The following is a 21,668-nucleotide window of genomic DNA, read 5'->3' as shown; positions in this document are numbered from 1 at the left end:
TGCTCGCCCCTGCTGCAGGAGGTCACGGGTGGGCAGCAGCGATGGGACGCGGTGGGGATGTGGGGCCAGAGGAGCAGGAACAGGAGAGGCCGAAGCTCTCCCCTCTGCCCCTGGAGCCTGGGAACTGCCTCACCTCTGTTTCAGCACATGTATGTTTTTGCAGGCCTGTGAGAGCTCAAGAGTAAAAACAGCTTTTATTTAAAAAAAATATTTTAAAAAAAAAATCTAAAATAATGAGAAATTTAAAAAACCAGCGTGTTCACACAGGACACACACGCCAATGGATCCGGCACCTCTCATGTGCCCCCTTGCGCTGCCAGTGCTGTGCGGATCCCGGCAGGGTGTCCCTGAGGGCCAGCGCACCAGAGCCAGGCTGGCAGACGTGGCCTGTGGTTTCCCAAAGCTTTGCCCTATTGAGCCGGGCATCATGGGGTGGCTACCCTGCCCCCTTCCCCAGCACCGCTGCGGCACGCTGCAGCCCTCCCCACGTCAGCAGGGCAGAGCAACAGCTCTTTGAAGAAAGACAAATTGCGTTACTTAGCTCAAGCAAATATCCTTGCAAGCCTGGTATTTTCAAATCCCTGTGGAAATGTTAAGCTAATGTTAAATTTATCAAAACCCTCCAGCTTTTAGACCTCCATCACTTTAAGGAGCTTCTTATTAGGTTCTTCAAAGCAATTAGAAGATGCAGACACACTACATTTCTATTAGGTTGAAAAATAATATTTGAGGCAAAGTTAAACCCATTTTTAAATTAAATGCAAAAATGCCCCTAATAAATAACTCGGGGGGGCGGAGGGGAAAGCAGTGGTCCCTCCAAGCAGTCAGCCTAGCAGGGCGCAGGCTGCAGGTTGGGCTCCAGAGCACACGGAGGTGCACGCTCCCCTTGGGGAGCGGCCCATTTACCCTGGTCCCAGTCACTCAGCTCTGAGCTGGCCTCACCCACGCAGGGTGCTCAGCCACGGGCAGACCTGTGGGCAGAGGCCCAACGCCCTCCGCTCCTTCTGCAGCCAGAGGAGAGAGGCTGCGGGGTGAGGAGCAGCCCCAGTCACAGCCACGGTGACTGTTTCTTCCGGCTGACTGCAAGTTGGCTGTGGCAGAACCCATGGCCAGTGGGGTGCGAGGTGACTCCATGGCCAGTGGAGTCAGTGGGGTGCAAGAGGACCCATGGCCAGTGGGGTGCAAGGTGACCCATGGCCAGCGGGCTGCTGGAGGACCCATGGCCAGTGGGGTGCGGGAGGACTCGCTACCACTCCGTGCCCTCCCCGGCCAAACCTCTCGGCTCAGACGGGTCCCAACTGAGCCAGACCCCGACTCACCGCACAACTTGCCTCGTCACCCCGAGCACCAGAGCTGGCCCTCGGGGCCTGTGCCCTTCCCGCAGCACCCCGGCACCCCCCGGGCACCCAGGCCGGGCCCCCCCCAGCTACGGGCGGGCCGAGACCGGCGCTGGAGGCTGTGCGAGCTGCCCGCACCGCTGCCGGTACCTCTGCCCGCACCGCTGCCGGTACCGCTGCCGCTAGAGGTCAGTGCCGGTGCGGAGCTGCAGGCAGCTGCCTGCGCCCAGCGCACACGGCGGAGCCGCCGCCGCTGCTGCAACGCGGAGCCGCAGCCCCTGCAACCCCCGCACCACCCTCTCCCGCGCCGGGGCGGCTTCCGAGGGGGACAGCCCGGTCCCTGCAGCAAACGGGGCGCTCAGGTGGGTCCCCCCGCAGCCGCCGGCCCCGAGCCCCGCTGCCCCCCGGTCGCTGCAGCGCCTGCCCGCACCCCCGGGGGGGGGCACGGCGAGCCGGTGCTGCCGGTGCCCGTTGCCGTCGGATGTCTGCCCGCTGGTGCGCAAGGGGCGAGGAGCGGGTCCGGCTCGGCCCGACGGCCTCCGGAGCTTGGTAGCACCCGTGCTGGCAGCGGGGACCCCACAGCTCCTCCTGAGGCCGAAATGGCCGTTCCTGCCATTTTTGACTCATGGTTGTTGATCACAAACTACCTCAGAGCCGTCGGAAGAGCCGTCCCAGTCCAAAAAGCTGAAAGCAGCTCTCTCTGAGCAAAAAGCTGCCAGTGAAACCAGTTCACTGTGGAACGGTGAGTGCAAAAGAGAGAGGTGATGGGAAACGCTAATAGCGTGTGTGCATTGTGGCTGGACCCGAGCTGCCAGGGGCAACCGGCTTTACCCTGTGCCACGCTGGGTGCAGAGGGCACGCTCTGCTCCGCTGCCTTCCCTCGCAGCAGGGCCGTATCCTGGAGCGATGACCTCATTTACAGAGGCAGCTCTCTGTCCCCAAATGCCTGGCCTCGATCGTTGGCAGGCTTGTCTTTTATTCAGTGGAAAATCAATGAGAACTGCACAAACCTGGTGAAACGTGACGCACTCAGAGATCAACCCTCCCTCTTCCCCCACCTCCCTGTCGCTAATTCTCTGCTACTCAAGTCGCCGCAGGAGTTAGGGGAAGACATGGTGAGATATTAAAAACAGCTCCCCCCCCCGAACCACAGCAAACTGCACTGAGAGGGACAATTGACACCCTGTCAAGCGTTGACCTGACGGTCACAAATGGGTGAGAGGTGTTTATAACAAGACAACACTTCTCTGCACAAGAAAGTCTGCACTCTCCTCCTTCGTGCAGAAATCCTTCACCTCCTAACAACTTGTCATGGCAGGAAGAACTATTTTTTTCAGAGAAAACAAGCTGAGAGGAGGCCCACACAGCAGTCAGCGTGACTGGATGAGCACTAGGAAGCACCGAAGCTCTCGGCTGCCCTGGCTGGGGCCTTAGGCAGAGGTGTCTGAATAATTCATTGCAGATCAGAAGCTTGTGTGTGCGTGTGCAGACCTTCAGACCTCACTGGTCGCCTTTTCTCCTGATATAACGATTTCTCTTTTAGTGTGAATTAAACTCACGCTCCACAGAAGAGCCCCAAGCCCAGACTTCCTCCACTAGCAGCCAGCACCAGGCTGGGCTGTACCACACCACTCTGCATTGAGTAAGGATCCAGTCTCTGGCTGTTAAAGCACAGGGATGTTACAAACCCACCGTGTCACACTTCGATTATTCACTTCTCTGCCTGCCCTCCTGCAGGCACAAGGCAGGGCTATTTCCCACGGCATCACTTTGTGCAGCACAGGCACTCAGTCACGAGTTGGAACCATCCAAGGGGAAGAAAGGACATGGGATGACAAAATGATCCCACAAACGGTGCCCTGTGGGCTGCCCTACAGCACATTCACATGCTGTGTGTGCGCGCTAAAGGCTGGGACGCTGAGGACTGCTACCCGCAGAACAGCAGCAGCTTTGACACGAGGATGGCAGCACAACTCAGCCGAGCATCAGAGCAGGAACACTGCGCTCTCTGTAGCAGATTTGGGAATAAGAGCACGGGAATCAGCAGACTGTCAGCTGACGGGGAGGACGCTACCATCGCTCTGCGCCTTCGCTGCCGCGCCACATGGAACAGACCACCGCACCCGAGCTTCCCCTGCTGCAAAAGAGGCGCAATGAATTTAGTCATCCTCGAAAGTGGAGCCCCAGCTGCTCTGGGTGTCGCAAACAAAAGGGCATGAAGAATTAGTAACCACATGAGTAAACAGCCTTTTCTCCTCCTCTCCCTCACCACAGCTTCTGGGAAGCTCTGGTTTGACTCACTCTTCCCACCGGTTTCCTCGCTGCAGCGGGTGCCACCCCGCCGCTCACCGCCGTTCCACCCTTGAGCCCTAAAAACCCCGCAGGAACACGGACGCTGCTGCTCCCCCAGCGCCCCCCCCCCCGCCCCCGGCTTCCCCGGCTGCGCCCCCGCTGCCCGGCGGCTCCCGCGCCTCGGGGCCGGGCTGGGGGCGGCGGCGGCGGGACCCGCGGGCGGCAGCTGCGCCCGGGCGGCTTCAGCACCGCGGACAGCGGCGGGACAGCGGGAACGCAGCCCCGGCCGCACCGGGGGTCGCCGGGGAGCGGGGCCCGGACCGGGTGGGGGGTCCCTGGGGAACGAGGCCCGGCCTGGTGGGGGGTCCCTGGGGAGCCCAGCCCCGGCCTGGAGGGGGGTCCCTGGGGATCACAGTCCCGGCCTAGCGGGGGGTCCCCGGGGAATGGGGCCCGGTCCTGGAGGCGTGTCCCCGGGGAGCGCGGCCCGGCCTGGCGGGGGAGTCCCCGGGGAGCGCAGCCCTGGCCCCAGCGCGGCTCCCCCCGTGGTCAGCGGAGCCCCGTCCTGGCTGTGGGGGGGACGTCCCCGGCGCTAGGCTCGGTCCCCCGGGACCCCGCCACTCCCCGCTGGCGCCCGCCCGGCGGCGGCTGACGGCGCGGCCCCGCTCCCCGCCCGCCCGCCCGCGCCTCGCCCCGGCGGAGCTCCCCAGTTCCGGTCACGTTGCCGCCTGTTTACGGCGCGGCTGCCGGCGGGCGGCGGGGCCGGGCCGGGCCGGGCGAGGCGGGGCCGCCGCAGGCAGCGCGGGCAGCGCGGGAGCCCGGCGCGGCCCCGGCCCCGGCCCCGGCCCCGCCGCCGCCCCCCGCCCATGACGCCCAGCGGGCGCCCCGCGGGGCCCCGCCGTTCCCCCCAGGTAAGGGACCGGGGCTCGGCGGGGCCGGGAGCGGCGGGCGGCGGCGCGGGGCTGGCTGCGGGCGCGAGGGGCCGGGGGGCGGCGGGGCCGGGCGGGGCGGCGGAGCGAGCCGGGGGCGGCCCGGGGAGGGGAGGGTTGCGCTGCGCTTTGAGGGGGACCCTCCCCCCAGAAGTTGGCCGCGGCCCCTCCTGTGCCTGTTGGAGAAGTTGTGTCTCCCCGCGGGGCGGTCGCGCTGCGGCGGCGGGGAGCGGTGCCGGGGGCAGCCGCGGGGCTCGGCGCCTGCGGAGGGTCTCCGGTGGGGGCCGGGGAGCATCGCTCCGAGACTCCCGAAGTGCGGGGTGGCACGGCGGGGATCACCCGCCTGGGAGGATGATGGAGTCAGAGCGCTGGTGGCGGGCCAAGTTCTGCTCCCGAGAGCGCCGAATCCCCGGTTCATTCCCCCGGAGCCCGCAGGAGGAACGCGGCCTTGCTCCAGCATCTGCAACCACATGACAGGCTTCGGCTGTGCCCGTTAGGCAGGCAGTTGTGTTCGGAGAATTGCGGGAAAACACAATAATTTATGGTCAACCTTTTTATTGATTTCATCTTTAGATAGATACTGATGGATAACGAATAGCAAAGAGGAGCCCGAGAGTAATTCTGCCTCTGCTGAGATCAGGGAAGGTTTCCCGCTGACTCTCCCAAGGCCAGGGTTTCACCTCTGGTTTCTATTCCCGGCATTGCCACTACCTCTGTGACCTTCTGCAAGTTTCTGAGCTTCCTGCTGCCTTATTTTCCGTACATTTAAAGGCATGCCTGCTTCGTGGTGTTGTTGCAAAGTGTATTCGTACTCTTTGAGATCATAAATACTAAGCAGTATGGATTTCTAATATGTATCAGTGTCTGTTCCTGCGTATGTTTTAATGCGATGGAGAGGGGGTTGCTGGCAACCATAGCGGGATAAATTATCGACCTGTTCCTGCAAACCTTGTTTGTGCCCTCTGACTCCGAGTTAATTTGCCATTTATGGGAGAAAAATGATTACACGGGTAAGGGCTGGATCTTGGTGTGACGGTGTTCACGCTGGGGTATGTGTATGTACACATACATATGCAGTACCATACCTGCCTTTCAAATGCATCATCAGTAGACTTACAACTAAACCGGTCATTGTAGCTTCTTCGAGCAGCAGCTTCAGTCATTTGGTTTTGCGAAATAAGAATTCTGGTAAATTGAGATGAAATTGCAAATCTCACTGAGATGTTCTGGTTGCACTTGGAAACACCCAGCTGAGATCAGGACTGCCGACATGCCTCGTCCCAAAGGCTGTAGTCTCACGGGAAAAAGATAAGGAGTGAGGGGAAAAAATGTGATTGGGGGGGGGGGGGGGGGCAGACCCACAGGAAGGCTCAGCGGTTGAGACCGTGCCCACGATCACCCAGCATGAGGAATTGAAGGGGGCCGAGACCAGAGCCTCTGCACCCCACACCGGTGCCATGGCCAGGCACCAGACCGTGGCCTGGGCTTGGGGAGCCCCTGCCGAGGGACCGGGCAGGGGCAGGGCGGGCTGGGGGCTGAGCATAGCAGGGAGGCTTTCGCTGCAGGGAGCAGCTCTCCAGGGCTCGTTCTGGAGCATCTTCACCTGTCCCTGGTGAATCTCCCCATGTTGGGCTTGTGAGTTGCACTCACACGGCCTCCCATGAACTGCTTGTGCTCAGCAGCCCAGAAACCTCCTCTAGCTTGCCTGGCACTTTACCCACTAAGCTGTCACAGCCTCCCTGAGTAAATTTGCAGTTGAGGGTTTAGATATTAACAGTGCATTTTTAAAGCTAAAGATCTGGTCCCAAATGCCCCGCTGAGGGCTGTCCTGCAAATCCAGGGAGAGGCCTGGGAGCCCTGTCCTTAAAATCTTGGATGTTCAGCAAGGGAAGCTTGTTCCTGGAAAGCTCTCGGTGATGAAGCAAAGCCCCTTGGATGTCCAGTCTCTAAAACCAGAGACAGCTCTGCAGGGGGAAGGGGCCAGCTCAGAGTGTCAGTGTCACCTTTGAGTGGGGGCAAAAATCACTGTTCAGCTGCTGGCTGCCTCCTTGCCAGCCCTGTGCGTGTGTCTATACAACTGCCGGCAGCACAAGGGCACAGGGCGTCCTTCAAGCTAAAGAGGACTATCACTTACCCTTGGCTTTTATTATGAATGACGCTGTTTTCTAGACTTGTAACCTCAGACGTAACTCCTCAAAGCCACAGAGGGCAGCACGGTCACCATGAAGGCTTCCACCACCAGTTGCTTTGCCAAGTCAGACCTAGTCTGGAAAAGAAAAGCAGCAGCGACAGCAGCGAGGCAGGGATCTGAGCAGGACCACTTCCAACCCCATCCCTCCTTGCTCCGTACAACCATGCTTTTGGGAGCCATGCTCGCAAGGTCGGGCATAGAGGGGCTGGTGCTTCTTAGCACCCCTAGGAGTGACAGCCCTAGTTGCTGTGCTTTGGCTCTCGTGTCTGACGCAGGCTGAAGGTTCCCACCTTGCTTCACCGCACAGAAATACAGTCATCAGCGCCTGCCGGGTGCTTTGAAGCCCTCGACATGGGGAGCTTTGGCGTTGCCAGCCAGGAGGTGCCGTGGCCCTGCAGAGCGCTGTGAAGTCAGCCAGCAGCAGCAGCTACTCCCTGTTAACTCCCAGCACCTCCCGAGTGATTGTGCTGTGTGAAATGACCAAAGGCACGCATCAAACTAAAGCCTCAAAATGCTGTTGCAATCTCCACTTGGCTTCAGAAGCAGCGGAGGGAAGGTACCAGTTGTTGAGAGTTTGGTTCTGAAACCCTCCGGGTTAACGGGTGGACGCAGCCTCGGCGGGGCGAGGGTTCATCTGCTGCCTCCTGGTAGCATTAGAGATGCTCCAACGGCTTCCAGATGCTGTTGAAGCCTCACGACTAAATTGCAGCTTCGTTAATAGCTCTTGGCTCTTGCATCATTACCTGTGACACCGAGCTGTCTAACGGCTGCCGAGTGGAACGGCACGTTCCTCCCTTCGCCCGTGAGGGCCGTGGGGTGGGGAAGCAGCAGCAGCCTCAGGTCACCGCCCGCGGCCCCCCCAGGCTCCCGTTGCAAGGGGCACAGGAGCCCCAGGAGAGATCTCCCCGTGCCAGGCAGCAGCGCCACCGTCACCAGCGATGTCCTCCTTTGCCTGTGAAGGCAGCTCCTGCCCCTGCCTGCCCCGTGTCCTTAGTGCTGATGGGGGTTTCGAGCGTGGACAAAACGAGGCACTCTCCCCCAGGCGTGGTACCTCTGACGTTCCTGCCACAAGCTGAGAGCTGTTTCTCAAGGGAAAAGGGGAAAGTCACGTTGGACAGGCAAAGCTGATCCAATCCTGCTCAGGATTTCCCGTAGCAACTTTGGAAACAGACTCCCCTCCTGCCAGGTGAACTATGCAGGATTTTTCATCTTCCAAATCAGAGTCAGCAAACAGATCTCAATTCCAGGGGTTTTTTTCTTTTACTTTCTTTACAGCTTGATATCTAGCAACTATTTATTTTTAAAGGAAAACATTTTCATTGGTAAAAAAGGGTAATTTTCTACTTAAAAAAGGAGGAGGGAAAGTTCAATGGAAAATTTGCAGCCATTTCTACTAAAGACATTTCAACTAGACAGAACAAAGTGCTTGAAAATAGCACTACATATCCCCCGGGCTTCGTCCAACCTACTTTCTGACGCTTCTCAAGATGAGGTGCCACAGCTCCCATCAAGAAGCTGCTCCAAAGCCCAGCACATCGCGCTTTCGAAGCCCCCCGCAGACAGGGCTGGCAGGAGGGTATATGCCGTAGTATGATTTGTATTCCTGGCCTACAGCAGATGCCCAGTAACTTCCCTAACTGTTGCACTGGCACCCCCACCACACCTTTAACGAGTCCCCGTCACTGCCAGCTCTCGCAGTACAAAGAACAAATGCCAGCTCTCTTGTCTATTCATTACGGTGCCATCAGGAAAGCCTAGGTGACTTACAAGGCTTAAAAATCATCATTTTGCCACTCAGAAGAATAAGACATATTAGGAGGTTAAGCCTAGAGCTAGATTTTTTTAAATTTTTTTTCCTCCTGGTTCCATTTTAAAATGCCCAACATTGAGGGACTGCAAATCCCTAGGGTTCCTGGCAATGCCCGTGGTTTCCTTGCACAGAGATGCACACCTTCCCTTCAGCCAGGCAGGACTAAGCAGGCTGAGCCAGGGCTGTTTTCACTTACATGACATTGTTCCACAGGGAAGCTTTAAGCCGGTATAAATCATACCTCTCACAATAAGCGCCTTAAATGAGAAGCAGGACCTTTGTATCTGTTGCTGTTATGTGCCACACCAGCCTTTTTCATGATTTCCCGTCACATTCATGGGGTGAATGTTTGGAGCATTTCATTCCCTGAGCAGCAGAGCCATCCTAAAACTCAAAATTTCATTATTTTGCCTCTAGAAATGGCTCCCTGGGACATGAAAAAACCCCAGTGACAATCCAGGATGCATGCCAAAGCCGGTTCCCGTTACCCTATACTCTTATTTTAGGCTTTATGCAGAGCCCCCGCAGGCAGACGCACCCCCAGGCTGCAGAGCCCACAGCAGGAGCCCCAAGCCAGCCCTCCGAGGGGGACAGCCAGGCCAGCCCCCAGCCCCCTTGCACAGCTTGGTCTGACCCCCTCAAGCGGGAGCAACGACAGGAGAACACAATTTCTATTATTTCTACTTATTTACATGCCAGTTAGGGTCTGCAGCTGCCTCGAACTGCCCTGCCTGTGCACCACCAGCATCGCAAGCCGGTGCCCACCCGGCCCCCTCCCAGCACACCCCACACGGGCTGCAGGGGAGGAACGGCAGCACCAGAGCTCCCCAGCCCCGCGGCACTGGCCTGCCCCGGGGGCATCGCAACCCAGAAATGCCCCCTGGAAGCCAGGCTGGCTGCTGGGCTTGCAGGGGGTGCAGGAAGCAGCGCTGCCCCCATGCAGCACCCCAGGAGGCAGAGCAGCACCAGTCCCTGGCGGGGGGTTATACCCCGGGAGGGAGGGACTGAGCCCGGGGCAGAGCCGGAACAGAAGTGGAGGGTCAGCCTGGGCGAGGGGCGGCGTGAAGGCAGCGCCGTGCTGTGCCACGGCCCCTTCTGCCCAGACGCAGGGCGTCCCCCACCCTCTCGCCCCCGCGGCGGGCGCCTGTCCACAGGGGCTGACGTCTCCCACGGATCCCACGGCGGCTGTGGCTACACAGGCTGCGTCAGCAGAGCTGCCGAGTCGCCCACGGGAAGGGTCACGCAGGTGCCAGGGACCGTGGCCGGTGAGAGCGGGCTGGGGCGATGCCGCAGGAGCGGGGCACAGCGGGAAACACCCCGAACCTGTTAGTTCTGCAGCCTCACTGCATCCCCCCCTTTCACGGGGTGGTAGGAACACAGGGACCTGACTTTAAGGATTTCACAAATCTGGGGAGGCTTTGGGGAGAACAAAGCTTTGAACTCAGGGCACTGCCAAGATCGCTCTCGGTGGCATCGAGCTGAAATGCAGTTTGATTCGATTTTGGTTGCAGGAACTATCTCAAAACGCGCCACATTACCGAGCTGGGCGCGCCGTAAATATGAGCCAAAGCGCTCGCTTAGCTCTGAAGTTTCTGTAGAAAGAAAACTGAAGTCAGACACGGAGGAAGGAGGGAATGGAAGCAGCTTCCCAGGGACAGGACAGTGCACGCCGTCCCTCAGGCTTGCTGGCACAATGTCTCCCCACTGTCACCTCGGTTTGCTGTAGCTTCCCCTCCTCCTGGGCCGGGTGTGGGGAGTAAGGATGGATTCCACATCCGTATGAAATGGTATTTCCCAGGATTAAGGGCTCTTTCAGGGGTTTATTTTTATCTCCACGGTGCAGCGGCACAGGTAGGCAGCTCGCGCGCGCCTCTTTGCTGAAGCCATTAATTAACACGTGCTGATGGACCCCCAACGCGGGCTGAGGTGCCCGGCGCAGGACTGACAGCAGCTCTTGTCTGCCAGGCGAATTACCAGGGAAGATGTTTCTTCTTCTGGAAGACAACATGACTCTCGTCGCCATGTAACACTGATCAGGTTAGACGGAGCATATTGTATTTTTCATGTGTTAGATCGCTCGCTGCAGTTACTGCTTCGTAATATGTGGCTTGTCAAGTGAGAGCCAAATTCGTCTCTGGTGCAACTCCCACCTGGGGACTGCGGGGAGCAATCCTGTCCCAGATGCAATCCTGCGCAGTGATAAACATTTCCTAGGGCCAAATTCAAAACAGGAACAAGCCGTTCCGATGCCGGGGTCCGTGCAGCAGCATTTTCCGCTCACGCAGTCTCTGAGCCTCCCAGGCCGAGCGCAGGCAGGACGGGAGCCGGCCCCGGGAGGCGCTGGGGCGGTGGGTTGGCTTGGGGGCCATTTCCTGGGGGATCTGCTGAGCGGGGCTGCTTCGCCCCCTGCCACGTCTCCATGGAAAGGGGAGATCAGAGCAGTCACCCCACCTTAGACCCAGCGGGCTCTGCCCCTCGCAAGGGCTCCAGGGATGGGGCTCGCCGGCCCCGTGTGCTGCTGCGTGTCTGATCACGAGCCATCTCCGCTCCCCGCAGGCCTGGACCGTGAATTTGGTAGCGATGGAGACCGTGTCCCTGGAGCACCAGATCCAGAGTGTGCAGCGGCACATCGCTTTCCTGAAGAAGGAGCAGATGGAGCTGCTCCACGACCTGCACCTGGAGATCCTCCGCTTGCAGAAGCACTGCTCAGGTGAGCGTTGGGGTGGCCGTGGCTGGTGGGAGCTGCATGCCCACGGAGCACGTTGGGCAGGAAAGCTCCTGCTGGCACCCCGGGGCCCAGGGCCGGTCCCACATGGGAGCTTGTGCTGGCGTTTGGCAGGATGAGGAGGAGGCGAGCACCAAGCCGCAGGGGATCCTGCTCCATGTGTGATCAGGGGATCCCCATCCCCTTCAGCCTCCTGCTTGCACCCCTGGCCTGGGTGCCACCAGCCCCTCCCTGGACCACGCTGGTGTGGGTCAAAGCCTTTGCAATCGCTTCTCTGCGAACGGGTGCCAGCAGCTTCCTCCAGTTACAACACCGAAGAACCGGAGCGATTTTTATTCTGGGCACCTGCTGGCCAGGCAGGTGATAAGACAGGAGGCTGTGTTGATAATCCGTCATTAAACCCTCTCCCTTTGTTTTCACACCGTGCTCAGGGCACACTTCTGAACGAGGATTAGCCCCAGTAGCTCAGCACCCTCCCTGGCTGCCTGTTCCTGCACCTTGCAGTAGTTTGGCTGCAGCACTTGCTACCCCGAGGGATTCATGGTGCAAGGAAAGGGAAAAACTCAGCCTTAGCCAGCCTTAGCCAGCCAGATGGTTCTGCCTTTTCCTCCTGTGATCTGTGCCCACAAAGGTATTTTGATTATGAGAATGTAAAAGCAGTTCATCATTTCTCACAGGACTAGGGGAAAGAAGAGGGTTGGACGCTGTGGATAACAGGGCTGTATGAAACCACGACAAGGCCACTTTCAGAACAGGAGGAAAAGTGGTTTTCTGGTTTATATTTTGTTACTCTCTATTCTCTTGCACACAGAGAGGTGAAATCCATTCCCTTTCTGCCAGCCCAGCCCAGAGCAGCCCAGCACTAGGGCCGGTGTTGGTGACCCCTTGCCGTGCTCTACCGCTGCGGTGCTGATTAAGCACCGACGCCGGCAGCGTCAGCACATCTATTCCCCCACCCCAGGCTGCTCCCAGCCTTGCCCGAGATCGGGGGCTGTCACCAGGAGCCTGGCCTCTCGGGTAGGGTGCAAACAGCTCCCCAGGGTCATGGCAGCCCCTGCAGCAGCTGGCCGGGGTCTGCCCGTCTCCAGTCCCTGGGAAGCGCAGCCACAAGCCTGGCACAGGGCTCGGGGACCTGCCCCGGCTGGGGGGTGCACGGCTGCCACCCCCCACCCACGGCCCCGCTGCGGCAATGTCACCCTCCCCTTCAGCCGGCCTTGCAAGAGCGACGCTCTCCGACCTCCTGCCTGCCACCGAAGCTCATTCCAACTTGTGCCATCGCTCTCATCAATAATTCAGCCATAGCTAATTACTCCTTGTCTTCCAGCCTCTCATCTTCCCTGATTCCTGGGCAACAATGACATGTCTGCATTGGTGAAATTGTCTGGTTTTCCCCATCCTTTCCGACCTTTTGCTGTTCTGTTTCATTGTTCTAATGGCTTCAACTACAGCCTCTCCAGACAGGCGAGACAGCGGAGTTCTCGTGCCTAAATCAAGCTGGGGGGTTCTGAGTGCCCAGGGGCAGAAATGACCTCGTTGCACAGTTGGTTCTCAGCGATCTCTTCCCAGTGCCACCAAACGACAGCAGTGCCTGACTGGACAAGTCACATCCTCATCTGCGAGGTGTGTGATTCTGCAGTGCCTTTCTGTGAGGAGCGACGGGGGCAAAGCCCCTGGTTGGGTGTAAGGTGCCTTTGGTGACGGTTTGACTGCCGTTATCTGGTGGGAAGTGGGGTCGGTAGCTGCTGCCCTGGAGCTGCTGGTTCAGACCTTAGACTTTCGCACGGTCCCCCCGAGGTGTCACCGTCAGGGATGCCCACCCTCCTGCCGAGCTCTGTTTCTCACCTGCCACCTACTCAGCCCCGAGAAGCTCCGTTCGCCTCAGCCGCGGCAGCAGTGGCAGTTTCCATGTGCCAGAGCCCCCGCCGAGGGAGGGAGCGTCTGCTCCGAGGGCGAGCCGAGCCGCCTGTGTGTGAGGGAATCCCGGGGGAGCAGGCAGCAAGCCAGCGCCTTCGGATCCAGCAGCAGGAGGGACCTTAGTCAAGTCAATAAATCCCCGGGTTTGCTGCCTCTGGACCCAAAGCAGTTCCCGCTGGCTGCACCCAGCATCCCGGGAGCATCCACCACCAAGCAGCAAGGGCCAGCAGCAAGGCGGGACAAGCCTCTGTGTGCTCAGCCCCCATGAGCTCCCGACACCCGGCAGCCTTGTGCCTTTCGCTGCAGCCTGGCAGGAGGAGGGGGCAGCTTCTTTGGGCAGGTACCGCAGCCCTCGCCACGGGGCCAGGGCAGAGCCGGCCCCAGCAAGCCCCCGCAGCCCAGCGTTCCCAGTCGGAGGCTTTCCAGGAGGGTAACACAGCCCAGAGCCCCGCGCTGTGATTCATTTATTGGAACGAGCCTCGCCTTACAGAGGAGAGTTGGCTTCCCTCCCACTCCGGTTTTATTTGCAAAGTATAAACACAGCAGAAATAGCAGTAGATTCCTCTGACTCCTCTGTTTCTCCTTTTACTGGAAGATGAGCTCAAGCCTCGTGGCGATCCTGAGCCTGCTCAGTGGTGTTAGCAGAGCGATGGAGGGAGGCTGGTGCCGGGAGCGGAGCAGAGTTTGGCGGGATCAGTGCGGCGGATACCAAAGCTGGCCGGGCAGGCTGTGCCGGTGGTCCCTCCGCACCCTCACACATCGGGGCACCAGGATGGTCCACCCAGGCAGCGAAGGGGGAAGCCCAATGTGTTGAGAGAAACCATGTCTTAAATAGACGCATTTCAGCTTGCCTGCGAGCCTGTAGCCCCCCCGAGGGGCACACAGCCGTCTCCAACAGGGTGACGGGCCTTTGGGCAGCTGGGGCTGGGGGGCTCCTGCGGGGCAGGACCATGTGTCCCAGCCCACGGCAGGGAACACAGACCAGTGTGTCCTAGCCCACGGCAGGGAATACCAAGCCCTCCTCAGCCATGTCCTGCACCAGGCACGTTGAAGCGCATCACCCGGCAGTGCCCATCCGCTGCCCGGCACAGGGGACACCCGGAGGCACCAGGGCCGAGCGGGAGAGCCGATGGGAGCCGGCTGACGGGAGGATATGGAAGTGCAGAGCAGCAGGATCTGTCCTGCAGAGACCGGGAGCTCCAGAGAGCCCTGCAGGGTGCTCTCCCCTGGATTTTCCCCATGGGGATGGTACTGGGGCAGGTTTCCACCAGCCCCCGTGGCTCCAGCACAGAGGGTTGCTCACCATCGCTGAGCCCTGCACCCACCCTTTGGAAATGGCCAACTGCTTTAGTTTTCATTTCAAATCTCAGACTCCAAACCTATTATTTTAACTTCAGAAAAATAACACAGTTGCCATTGATTTCCAATGGGGCAGGCAGGAGCGCTGAAAGCTTTCCAGAAACTGCATTACGTTCTCGGTTACTTCTGCCTTCTCACTACAGATTTGTTTTCCAAGGCAGACGGGCAGAGCAGCCTGAGCCAAGCATTTCGTTTCAGAAGGACGGCAGCGATGAGGATTAGAGTCAACATGAAAGCAGATTAAAAGAAAAATGTAGGGCAAAGATTAACCATTTGAACTCATTTTCAGGGAAAAAAAAAAGCCCCCAAACAACCAAATGCTGCTGGCTGCCCCTGTCCTCCTCCTCTCAGAGCTGGGTGGGCTGTCATAATTAATTCAAAAGAGATTGTCTGTAAAAGCATGCAGGGTAAAGTGAACTCCAGAAAGTCCCTGAGCTCCCTCCCTCGCTGCCCTTTGTGAGCTGGTCTCGTAGCTCGGGGCTAGGCAGAGTGCAGGCAGCGAGCAGGCAGCGAGCAGGCAGCATGTCAGGGCCGAGCAGGCGGGCAGGGGCTGCAGCCTTGCTGTGGGCTCACCCCCGCAGGACGCTGCCCTCGCTGCTGCTGCGGCTCCCGGGTGCAGCGTGGGCACGGCGCAGCTCTGCCCGTGGCTGCCCGTGCCCAGAGCCCGGACCCGCAGCACCGCCGCCCTGTCCTGGGCCCGCTGCAGCGGGAGAGGGGACCGTCGCAGGGACGTTCCGGTGGCCAAGGTCTGTGGCCCATGTCCTGCAGCGGGGTGTCTGTATCCAGCAGCCCCGAGGAGCCGCGCTGGGGAGGCTGAGGCTGCATCCCAAAAACGTCAGCTCCTCTCTGCCTGGGGAGATGCCCGCAGCACCCGGGCTGCTCTTGGTGGCAGACTGAGAGGGGATGCTGAAGGCAGGCATTGCCCCCGGAGCAGGGCAGCATCCTTCTGCGGGCAGATTGTGCAGGGATGAGGCCGTCCCGCTTGCGTCACGTGCAGAGGCAGAGATCAGCCTGGAAGCAGTAAATTATGAAATACTTTGGGTAGCAGCTTACACTTTGGTCTATTTTCAGTCCATTGCTCTGCTCTTTGTCCTGATTTAAAGCACCGAAAATGGTTCAGCAGCTCTCTTAGCAAAAGAAAAGGCGTTGCTGGAGACACGGAGCCCCTGCCCCGCCATGGGGCAGGACCCGCAGACGCTGCCTTGGCCACATCGCAGGGGCAGATGCTGTGGCAGATGCCAGATCCCAAGGCTGCTTAGAAACGTATAAATTGCCAGAATTGTCTAGTTTTGGCTCAGCCTGTGGCTGGTGCTCCGAGATGGCTGCACTCACACCGTGGGCTGGGCACAGGCAGCGCCACAGCCACAGCGATGGCCAGTGCCCCGGCAGGGAGCAGAGGGAGACACAGGGAGCGCACGGGAAGGGTGGGATGCTCCTGCTCAGCCCTGTTTGATTTCTCTTCCAGAGCTCACCCATGACCTGGAAATAAAAGAGCTGGAAGCCCGCCAGCAAGGTAAGAGCAGAGGTTTGTGCACGAGATGAGATAAGATAAGGGGTGTGGGTGTGGGGGCCACCCAAAGAGCCTGCGGCTGGAGGGGGCCCATCAGGGCAACCCAGGGAGGGGACATGGACCTTGTCTGCAGGGGACAGTCGGGCTGAGGGCAGGGCTGTGGCTGGGAAGGCAGCGTGCACACTCACAGCTCGTTGGCAATGCCTGGGCAGCCCCCTAGGAAGGCTTGGCATGTGAAAGCCAGCACCCCTCGGCGGGCTTTGCTGAGCCCTGACGCAGACCCAGATCTCTGGAGCAGCTCAGAGATGCCCAGGGCAGGACTCAAAGCCTGCAAACCCTTCAGCCCCAGGGGGAAGCCGACAAGGACTTTATCAGATCGCCCTCCAGCTCCGCTCACCCATTGCAATCCAGACTGATTCAGAAAATCTCCCAGCACTCTTGGTTCATGAAACAGTTTTGTCCACCAAACAATCTTTGGCATTCCAAAACAAGGGGGAGAAATGTCTTGGTGCATGAAAAATGTCTGCAAGCTCCAGGCACCATCCCAGCCCTGGGACCAGCAGCAGAGAGCTGCCCAAAAGGCGTTTCACAACACACTGTCCCCTTGGAACACCCAGCCCCATGTCCTGCAGCCCCTCCCAGGGCAGCCCTGGAGCTGGGACAGGCAGCCCTGCCTGGCTGGACAAAGCGCTTCTCCAGCCCAAAGGCCGCCTCATCCACCCAGGAGAGGCAGACGGGACTGGGAGTAACTGGAAACCTGTGGAGGCCACCACAGGCAGGACATCTCCTGCCAGACCAGCATGGCAGAGGGCTCTGGTGTCTCTTGGTGCTGGCCGAGGGCAGGTTTTCAAATGAAATCCTGTGCCAGGGGACACAGGAGCGGGGAGCTGGCGCTGAGTGCGCCCCGATTTCGGCTCCTCTCCTCCAGCGACGAGTGCCCAGACGGGCAGGGGTCCTGGCCGCAGGCTGGGCTGTGCCCGGCTGCACATGGACCCGCCGGCAGAGCAGAGACACCCCAGGCATGGGGTCCCACTTCCAGCATGCAGGTGGGCGCTGCTCCCCTCCTTCCTGAGCATCCCTCTGCCCCAGCCCCTCATCTGGAGGGATGCAGCCGCTCCCGCAGCCCTGACCCACGGAGCAGAGTCTGGCTGGCCTGGCACCCGAGCAGGACGTGTTGGGCAACCCCCCGGGCGGTGGACTCTGGCCAGTGGGGCCCACAGGTGGGAGCTGGGTACTCCCCCGAAGGATGTGCCCAGTTCCTCCACCCTTCCCAGGCGGCTGCCATCCCCTTCCCAGCAGGGCTGCGGTGCCCCAGGGCTCCCACCGCCCGCCTGGCTGGGGCCATGGCCCAGCTCCGTCCGCAGCCCAGAGGGGAGGGGGTGCGTGTGGGTGTCCCTGGCGTGTCCCTTTGGGCTCTGTCCTGCCTGGCCTTGCCTCTGTCCCGAGGTGCCACAGGCTGAGACCACCCTTGCCACGCTGCTCCCAGGGGCCAGCAAATGCCACCGCAGAGCTCCAGGTGACGCATCCCGGTCCCCAACCGCACGCGGGGCAGGCAGGGGCAGGCAGAGGTGCCTGGGTGCCCACGGCCGGCAGAGGATGCTCTGTGAGCAGCCTGGCTCCTCTTCCTCCTCCATCCCAAGGATGAAGCTGAAACTTGTCCCTGGCGCTGCCCGGGCACAGTCCCTGGCGCCGAGCCCCAGCCTGCGCTTTGTCCTCGGAGCGGGGGCTGGCAGTGCCAGGGCAGACGTGGGGCTGCTCTCACTGGGCTGTCAGGGTTTTCCTCCCTTGGCAGCACCCTCGCTCCGTGCGGTGGCTGGCTCCAGTGGGATTTGGTGCTCCCAGCCCCGAGGCCATCCCCAGGAGGGGGATGCACAGCAGGCAGTGCACACCCAGCCCCTCTCAGCCCATCCTAGTGCCCAGCAGACCCCCGTTCCCACCTCGCCTCCCTCCTCCCCCTGAGCCCGGGGTCCCTTCCCCATGCGGGTGGGCTCGCTGCTCGCAGGAGGGCCTGGCGTCCAGCCCCCCCAGGTGCCATCGGTGCATCACGGACCATCATGTGCGGCGAGTCCCACCCACAGGTCTCTGCCCATCCTTCAGCTGTTTAACATCTGACGAAGAGCGTGATCACATTTGCCACGTTTATGGGGCAACCACCTAAATTAAGATGCCATCAAATGATTGCTCTTCAAATGCCACTCGTAATAATTACCGCGTGCAACTGCCTCCCCTAAGATCTCATTATAAAGCATTTTTCCTCTGCAGAAGACACTTAGGAGCTGAGGCTATAAAGCGGTTGCAAATCGTATCATAAAAAGCAGATTATTGCAGACAATGGGAGCAGGCCTGGGCAGGCAGGGGAGAGCGCAGGCGGGTGCCAGCCTCGGCGGGGAGCGTTCGCTCCCCTCCCTGCGCCCCACCAAGGGCTGGGTGCAGGTGTCCGGCTGCGGGCAGGGAGGGTGCACCAGGGCGGTCTGGCCCCCCTGTGCCCCTGTGCCGGGCTCACGGCGCAGCTGCACCGCCCGGCCTCCCACTGCCCGCTGGGCTCGGCCCTTCACACGCCGGCTGCTCCAGATGCCATCTCGCACCCGCGAGTGGGACATGCCCCCTCCCCGGCGGCCCCTGGCCCCCAAACACCGCGAAATGAATCACTGTGGCTGCAACCCTTCCCCTCCATCCCTCACCTCCTTCAGCCTACCAAGGTTGTTAGGCAGAAGGGATCGGGGAAATGCAAAGTTCTGTTACCGAAATGGCTCTACAGGTGTTTAACCAACGCCATCTCTTGATGCCACCACGGCGGGCGGGATGGAGGAAGGACGGCTGGCAAGTGGGATGGAGGGATGGATGGTGGGATGGATGTCAGGCAGGTGTTATCACAGAATCACAGAATGTATTGGGTTGGAAGGGACCTCTAAAGGCCATCTAGTCCAACCCCCCTGCAGTGAGCAGGGACATCTCTCACTGGGTCAGGTTGCTCAGAGCCCCATCAAGCCTGACCTTGAATGTCTCCAGGATGGGGCTTCCACTGCCTCTCTGGGCAACCTGTTCCAGTGGTCCGCCACCCTCGTATTAAACAACTTTTTCCTAATGTCCAACCTAAATCTACCCTTCTCTAGCTTAAAACCATTGCCCCTCGTCCTATCGCTGCAAACCTTCAGGCAGTGTTATCTCCCTGGCCAGAGCAGTGCCGGGTGCGCAGGAGCAGCGCGCAGGGCCCCGCGTGAAGTCACATTCTTTTGGGTGCCTGTGCTGTGACTCAGAAGGGTTGGGGCAGGGAGGGCATCTGTCACCCGCCGTGGTGTGGGAAGGGCTAGGAGGGCGGTGGGAGCCGTGGGGAACTGCCGTTTGATGCAGTGGCTCTGCTTTAACAAGTCCTGTCCATGCCCCGTGGCTGGCAGTCGGCTGCTGGCAGGAGCAGAAGGATGAACAGGTCAAGCGTTAGAAACCAGAGGTGACGGCGTGGTGAGCACACGGCAGGCAGGGAGGGCTGGCTGCCTGGCCAGGCTTCCCCTGAGCCCTCTCCTCCCTCCTGGGGTGCAGGTTCCTCCCCTGCTGAGCACAGCCAGGCTCCTCCGTAATCCTGGATTAGCAGCGTCATCCTCACTAATCAGGCTGTGGAGTTTTGGGAGGCTTGAGGTCAACAACCCCTCCTAAGTTGGGCTGATAGTTTCACTGCCGCTGTTTCCTTTTCTCTCGCAGCCCAGATGCTCCCCCATGCCCTCTGCACACGCTCAAAGTCGCTTTTAGGGGGAAAAACTAGTTACCTAGGGAAATCTTAAAACTGCAGCACAAGGCTGCAGCGAGGCAGAGGCGGCAGGTTCCATGGCAACGGTGTCCTCTGCTGAGACTGCCTTTGCCTTCACCCCCGCGCCGGGGTGTTACACGTCGCACCGTGCCCGCAGCACCGCCGCTCGGGGCTGACACGGTTCCCGCGCCTGCCTGCGGTGCGAGGGGAAAGGCCGCCTGTGCTGGCGGGGAGCCTGTGCTCGGGCAGCTCTTGGGGAGGTTTGGAGCCCTGGCTCCGAAAACTCCTGAGCAGCCTCGGTGGCACTTGCTGGGATGTGCCGGCACCGTGGAGTGGCCAGCAGCCACGTCCACGTGCCCTCCCAGCCACGTTGGGAGCATGCGGGGACCCGCCGGGAGCGCTGGGCTGAGGCCATCATGCCGGGCTGAGCCCCCGCTGCCTCCCCTGACGCCTCTCCGTGCCTTGCCCCCACAGATGTCCTGGACCGGGAGCTGGAGGAGAAGTGCCGGGCGATGGAGGCCCAGCTGCAGGAGAAGGAGAAGGACAACCTGGAGCTGCGCAAGGAGCTGCAGCACAAGGAGACGCTGGTGGCCGCGCTGCGGTCCAGCCTCCGCAACAAGGAGCGCCGGTTCCTGGAGGAGCTGAAGCGGCGGAGCCACCGCGTCACCATCCTCGACACCGAGCTGCAGAAGCAGACGGAGGCGGCCGCCTACCTCTCCCTGCAGCTCCACGCCACTGCCCAGCGGCTGCCGGGCCCCCGGGCGGGTGGGCGGCCGCCCCCCGAGCAGCCCCCCGCCGGCCCCCCGGCCGAGGGCAGGCCCCGGCGCCGTGGCCACAGGGCGCACGCCCGGCGCCCACCCGGGGATGCCCCTCGCCCCAGGGACCCTGCACAAGAGGAGCACGATGCCATGCCCGACCCGGCCCTCTTCCTCTACACGGCGCGGCCGCACGCCCCGCAGCGCCCGCCGACGGAGCCCCCCGCCCAGGCCCACGGCACGGCCGGCGCCGCTGCAGCCCCCCGGGTGCAGAGGGCCCCCCGGCAGCCCCCGCAGGAGCCGGTGGCCAGGGCCAGGTCGTCCAAGAGCGAGCCCGGCAAGAGGCAGGGGTCCGGCCCCCACGGTGCCCCCCGGGCCCGGGAGTAGGCGTCGAGGGGGCAGCATGGCCCGACCGGCCGGGAAGGCCTGAGCCCAGCGGCACCGGGGTGGGCGCCGGCTGAGGTTGCTTTCCCCGTCCCCTCGGAGGGGAAGGGGCAGTGGAAAGCGGATGCCCTGCTCACACCTCCTGCCCGCAGGCAGCCAGGGTGGATCCCCCTCGTCCGAAGGGTCTGAGCCGGGGGTGCCGTGGGGCAGGCGGGCAAACCAGCACAGGGTCTGTGGAGGGAAAACAGCTGAGTGCCTGTCTAGAGCTTCCAAGGAAAGAAAGAAAGGAAAGAAAGGAAGAAAGAAGAAAGGAAGACAGAAGGGAAGACAGAAAGGACGAAAGGAAGAAAGGAAAAGAAAGAAAGAAAGAAAAGAAAGAAAGAAAAGAAAGAAAGAAAGAAAGAAAGAAAGAAAGAAAGAAAGAAAGAAAGAAAGAAAGAAAGAAAGAAAGAAAGAAAGAAAGAAAGAAAGAAAGAAAGAAAGAAAGAAAGAAAGAAAGAAAGAAAGAAAGAAAGAAAGAAAGAAAGAAAGAAAGAAAGAAAGAAAGAAAGAAAGAAAGAAAGAAAGAAAGAAAGAAAGAAAGAAAGAAAGAAAGAAAGAAAGAAAGAAAGAAAGAAAGAAAGAAAGAAAGAAAGAAAGAAAGAAAGAAAGAAAAGAAAGAAAGAAAGAAAGAATAAATAGCATTTCTGCAATGAGAAGATCTTCCTGCTGCTGCTGCCCCTC

General features: G+C 60.2%; 1 protein-coding gene across 1 annotated transcript; it reads left to right on the top strand.

Annotated features, from left to right (window-relative positions):
- The first annotated feature begins 4,492 nt into the window (after window positions 1-4,492).
- On the top strand, window positions 4,493-20,948 carry CCDC92B (coiled-coil domain containing 92B). The gene is made up of 4 exons (XM_086475376.1): window positions 4,493-4,537; window positions 11,113-11,266; window positions 16,020-16,067; window positions 20,281-20,948. The coding sequence occupies exons 1-4, from the start codon at window positions 4,493-4,495 to the stop codon at window positions 20,946-20,948; spliced, it is 915 nt and encodes a 304-aa protein (XP_086331502.1).
- The last annotated feature ends 720 nt before the right edge of the window (window positions 20,949-21,668 follow it).

The sequence above is a fragment of the Leptosomus discolor genome, chromosome 18 (assembly GCF_034619465.1).
Source record: "Leptosomus discolor isolate bLepDis1 chromosome 18, bLepDis1.hap2, whole genome shotgun sequence".
Taxonomy (NCBI): Eukaryota; Metazoa; Chordata; class Aves; order Leptosomiformes; family Leptosomidae; genus Leptosomus; species Leptosomus discolor.
The sequence above is the reverse complement of the archived record's forward strand: the minus strand, read 5'-3'. Positions and strand labels throughout refer to the sequence as shown.

Excerpts from the sequence above, each read along its gene's own strand:
- CCDC92B (XM_086475376.1), top strand. The coding sequence starts at position 4,493 with ATGACGCCCAGCGGGCGCCCCGCGGGGCCCCGCCGTTCCCCCCAG. Across the intron at positions 11,267-16,019 it reads CTTGCAGAAGCACTGCTCAG|AGCTCACCCATGACCTGGAA; the intron begins GTGAGCGTTGGG and ends TTTCTCTTCCAG. Across the intron at positions 16,068-20,280 it reads GCTGGAAGCCCGCCAGCAAG|ATGTCCTGGACCGGGAGCTG; the intron begins GTAAGAGCAGAG and ends TTGCCCCCACAG.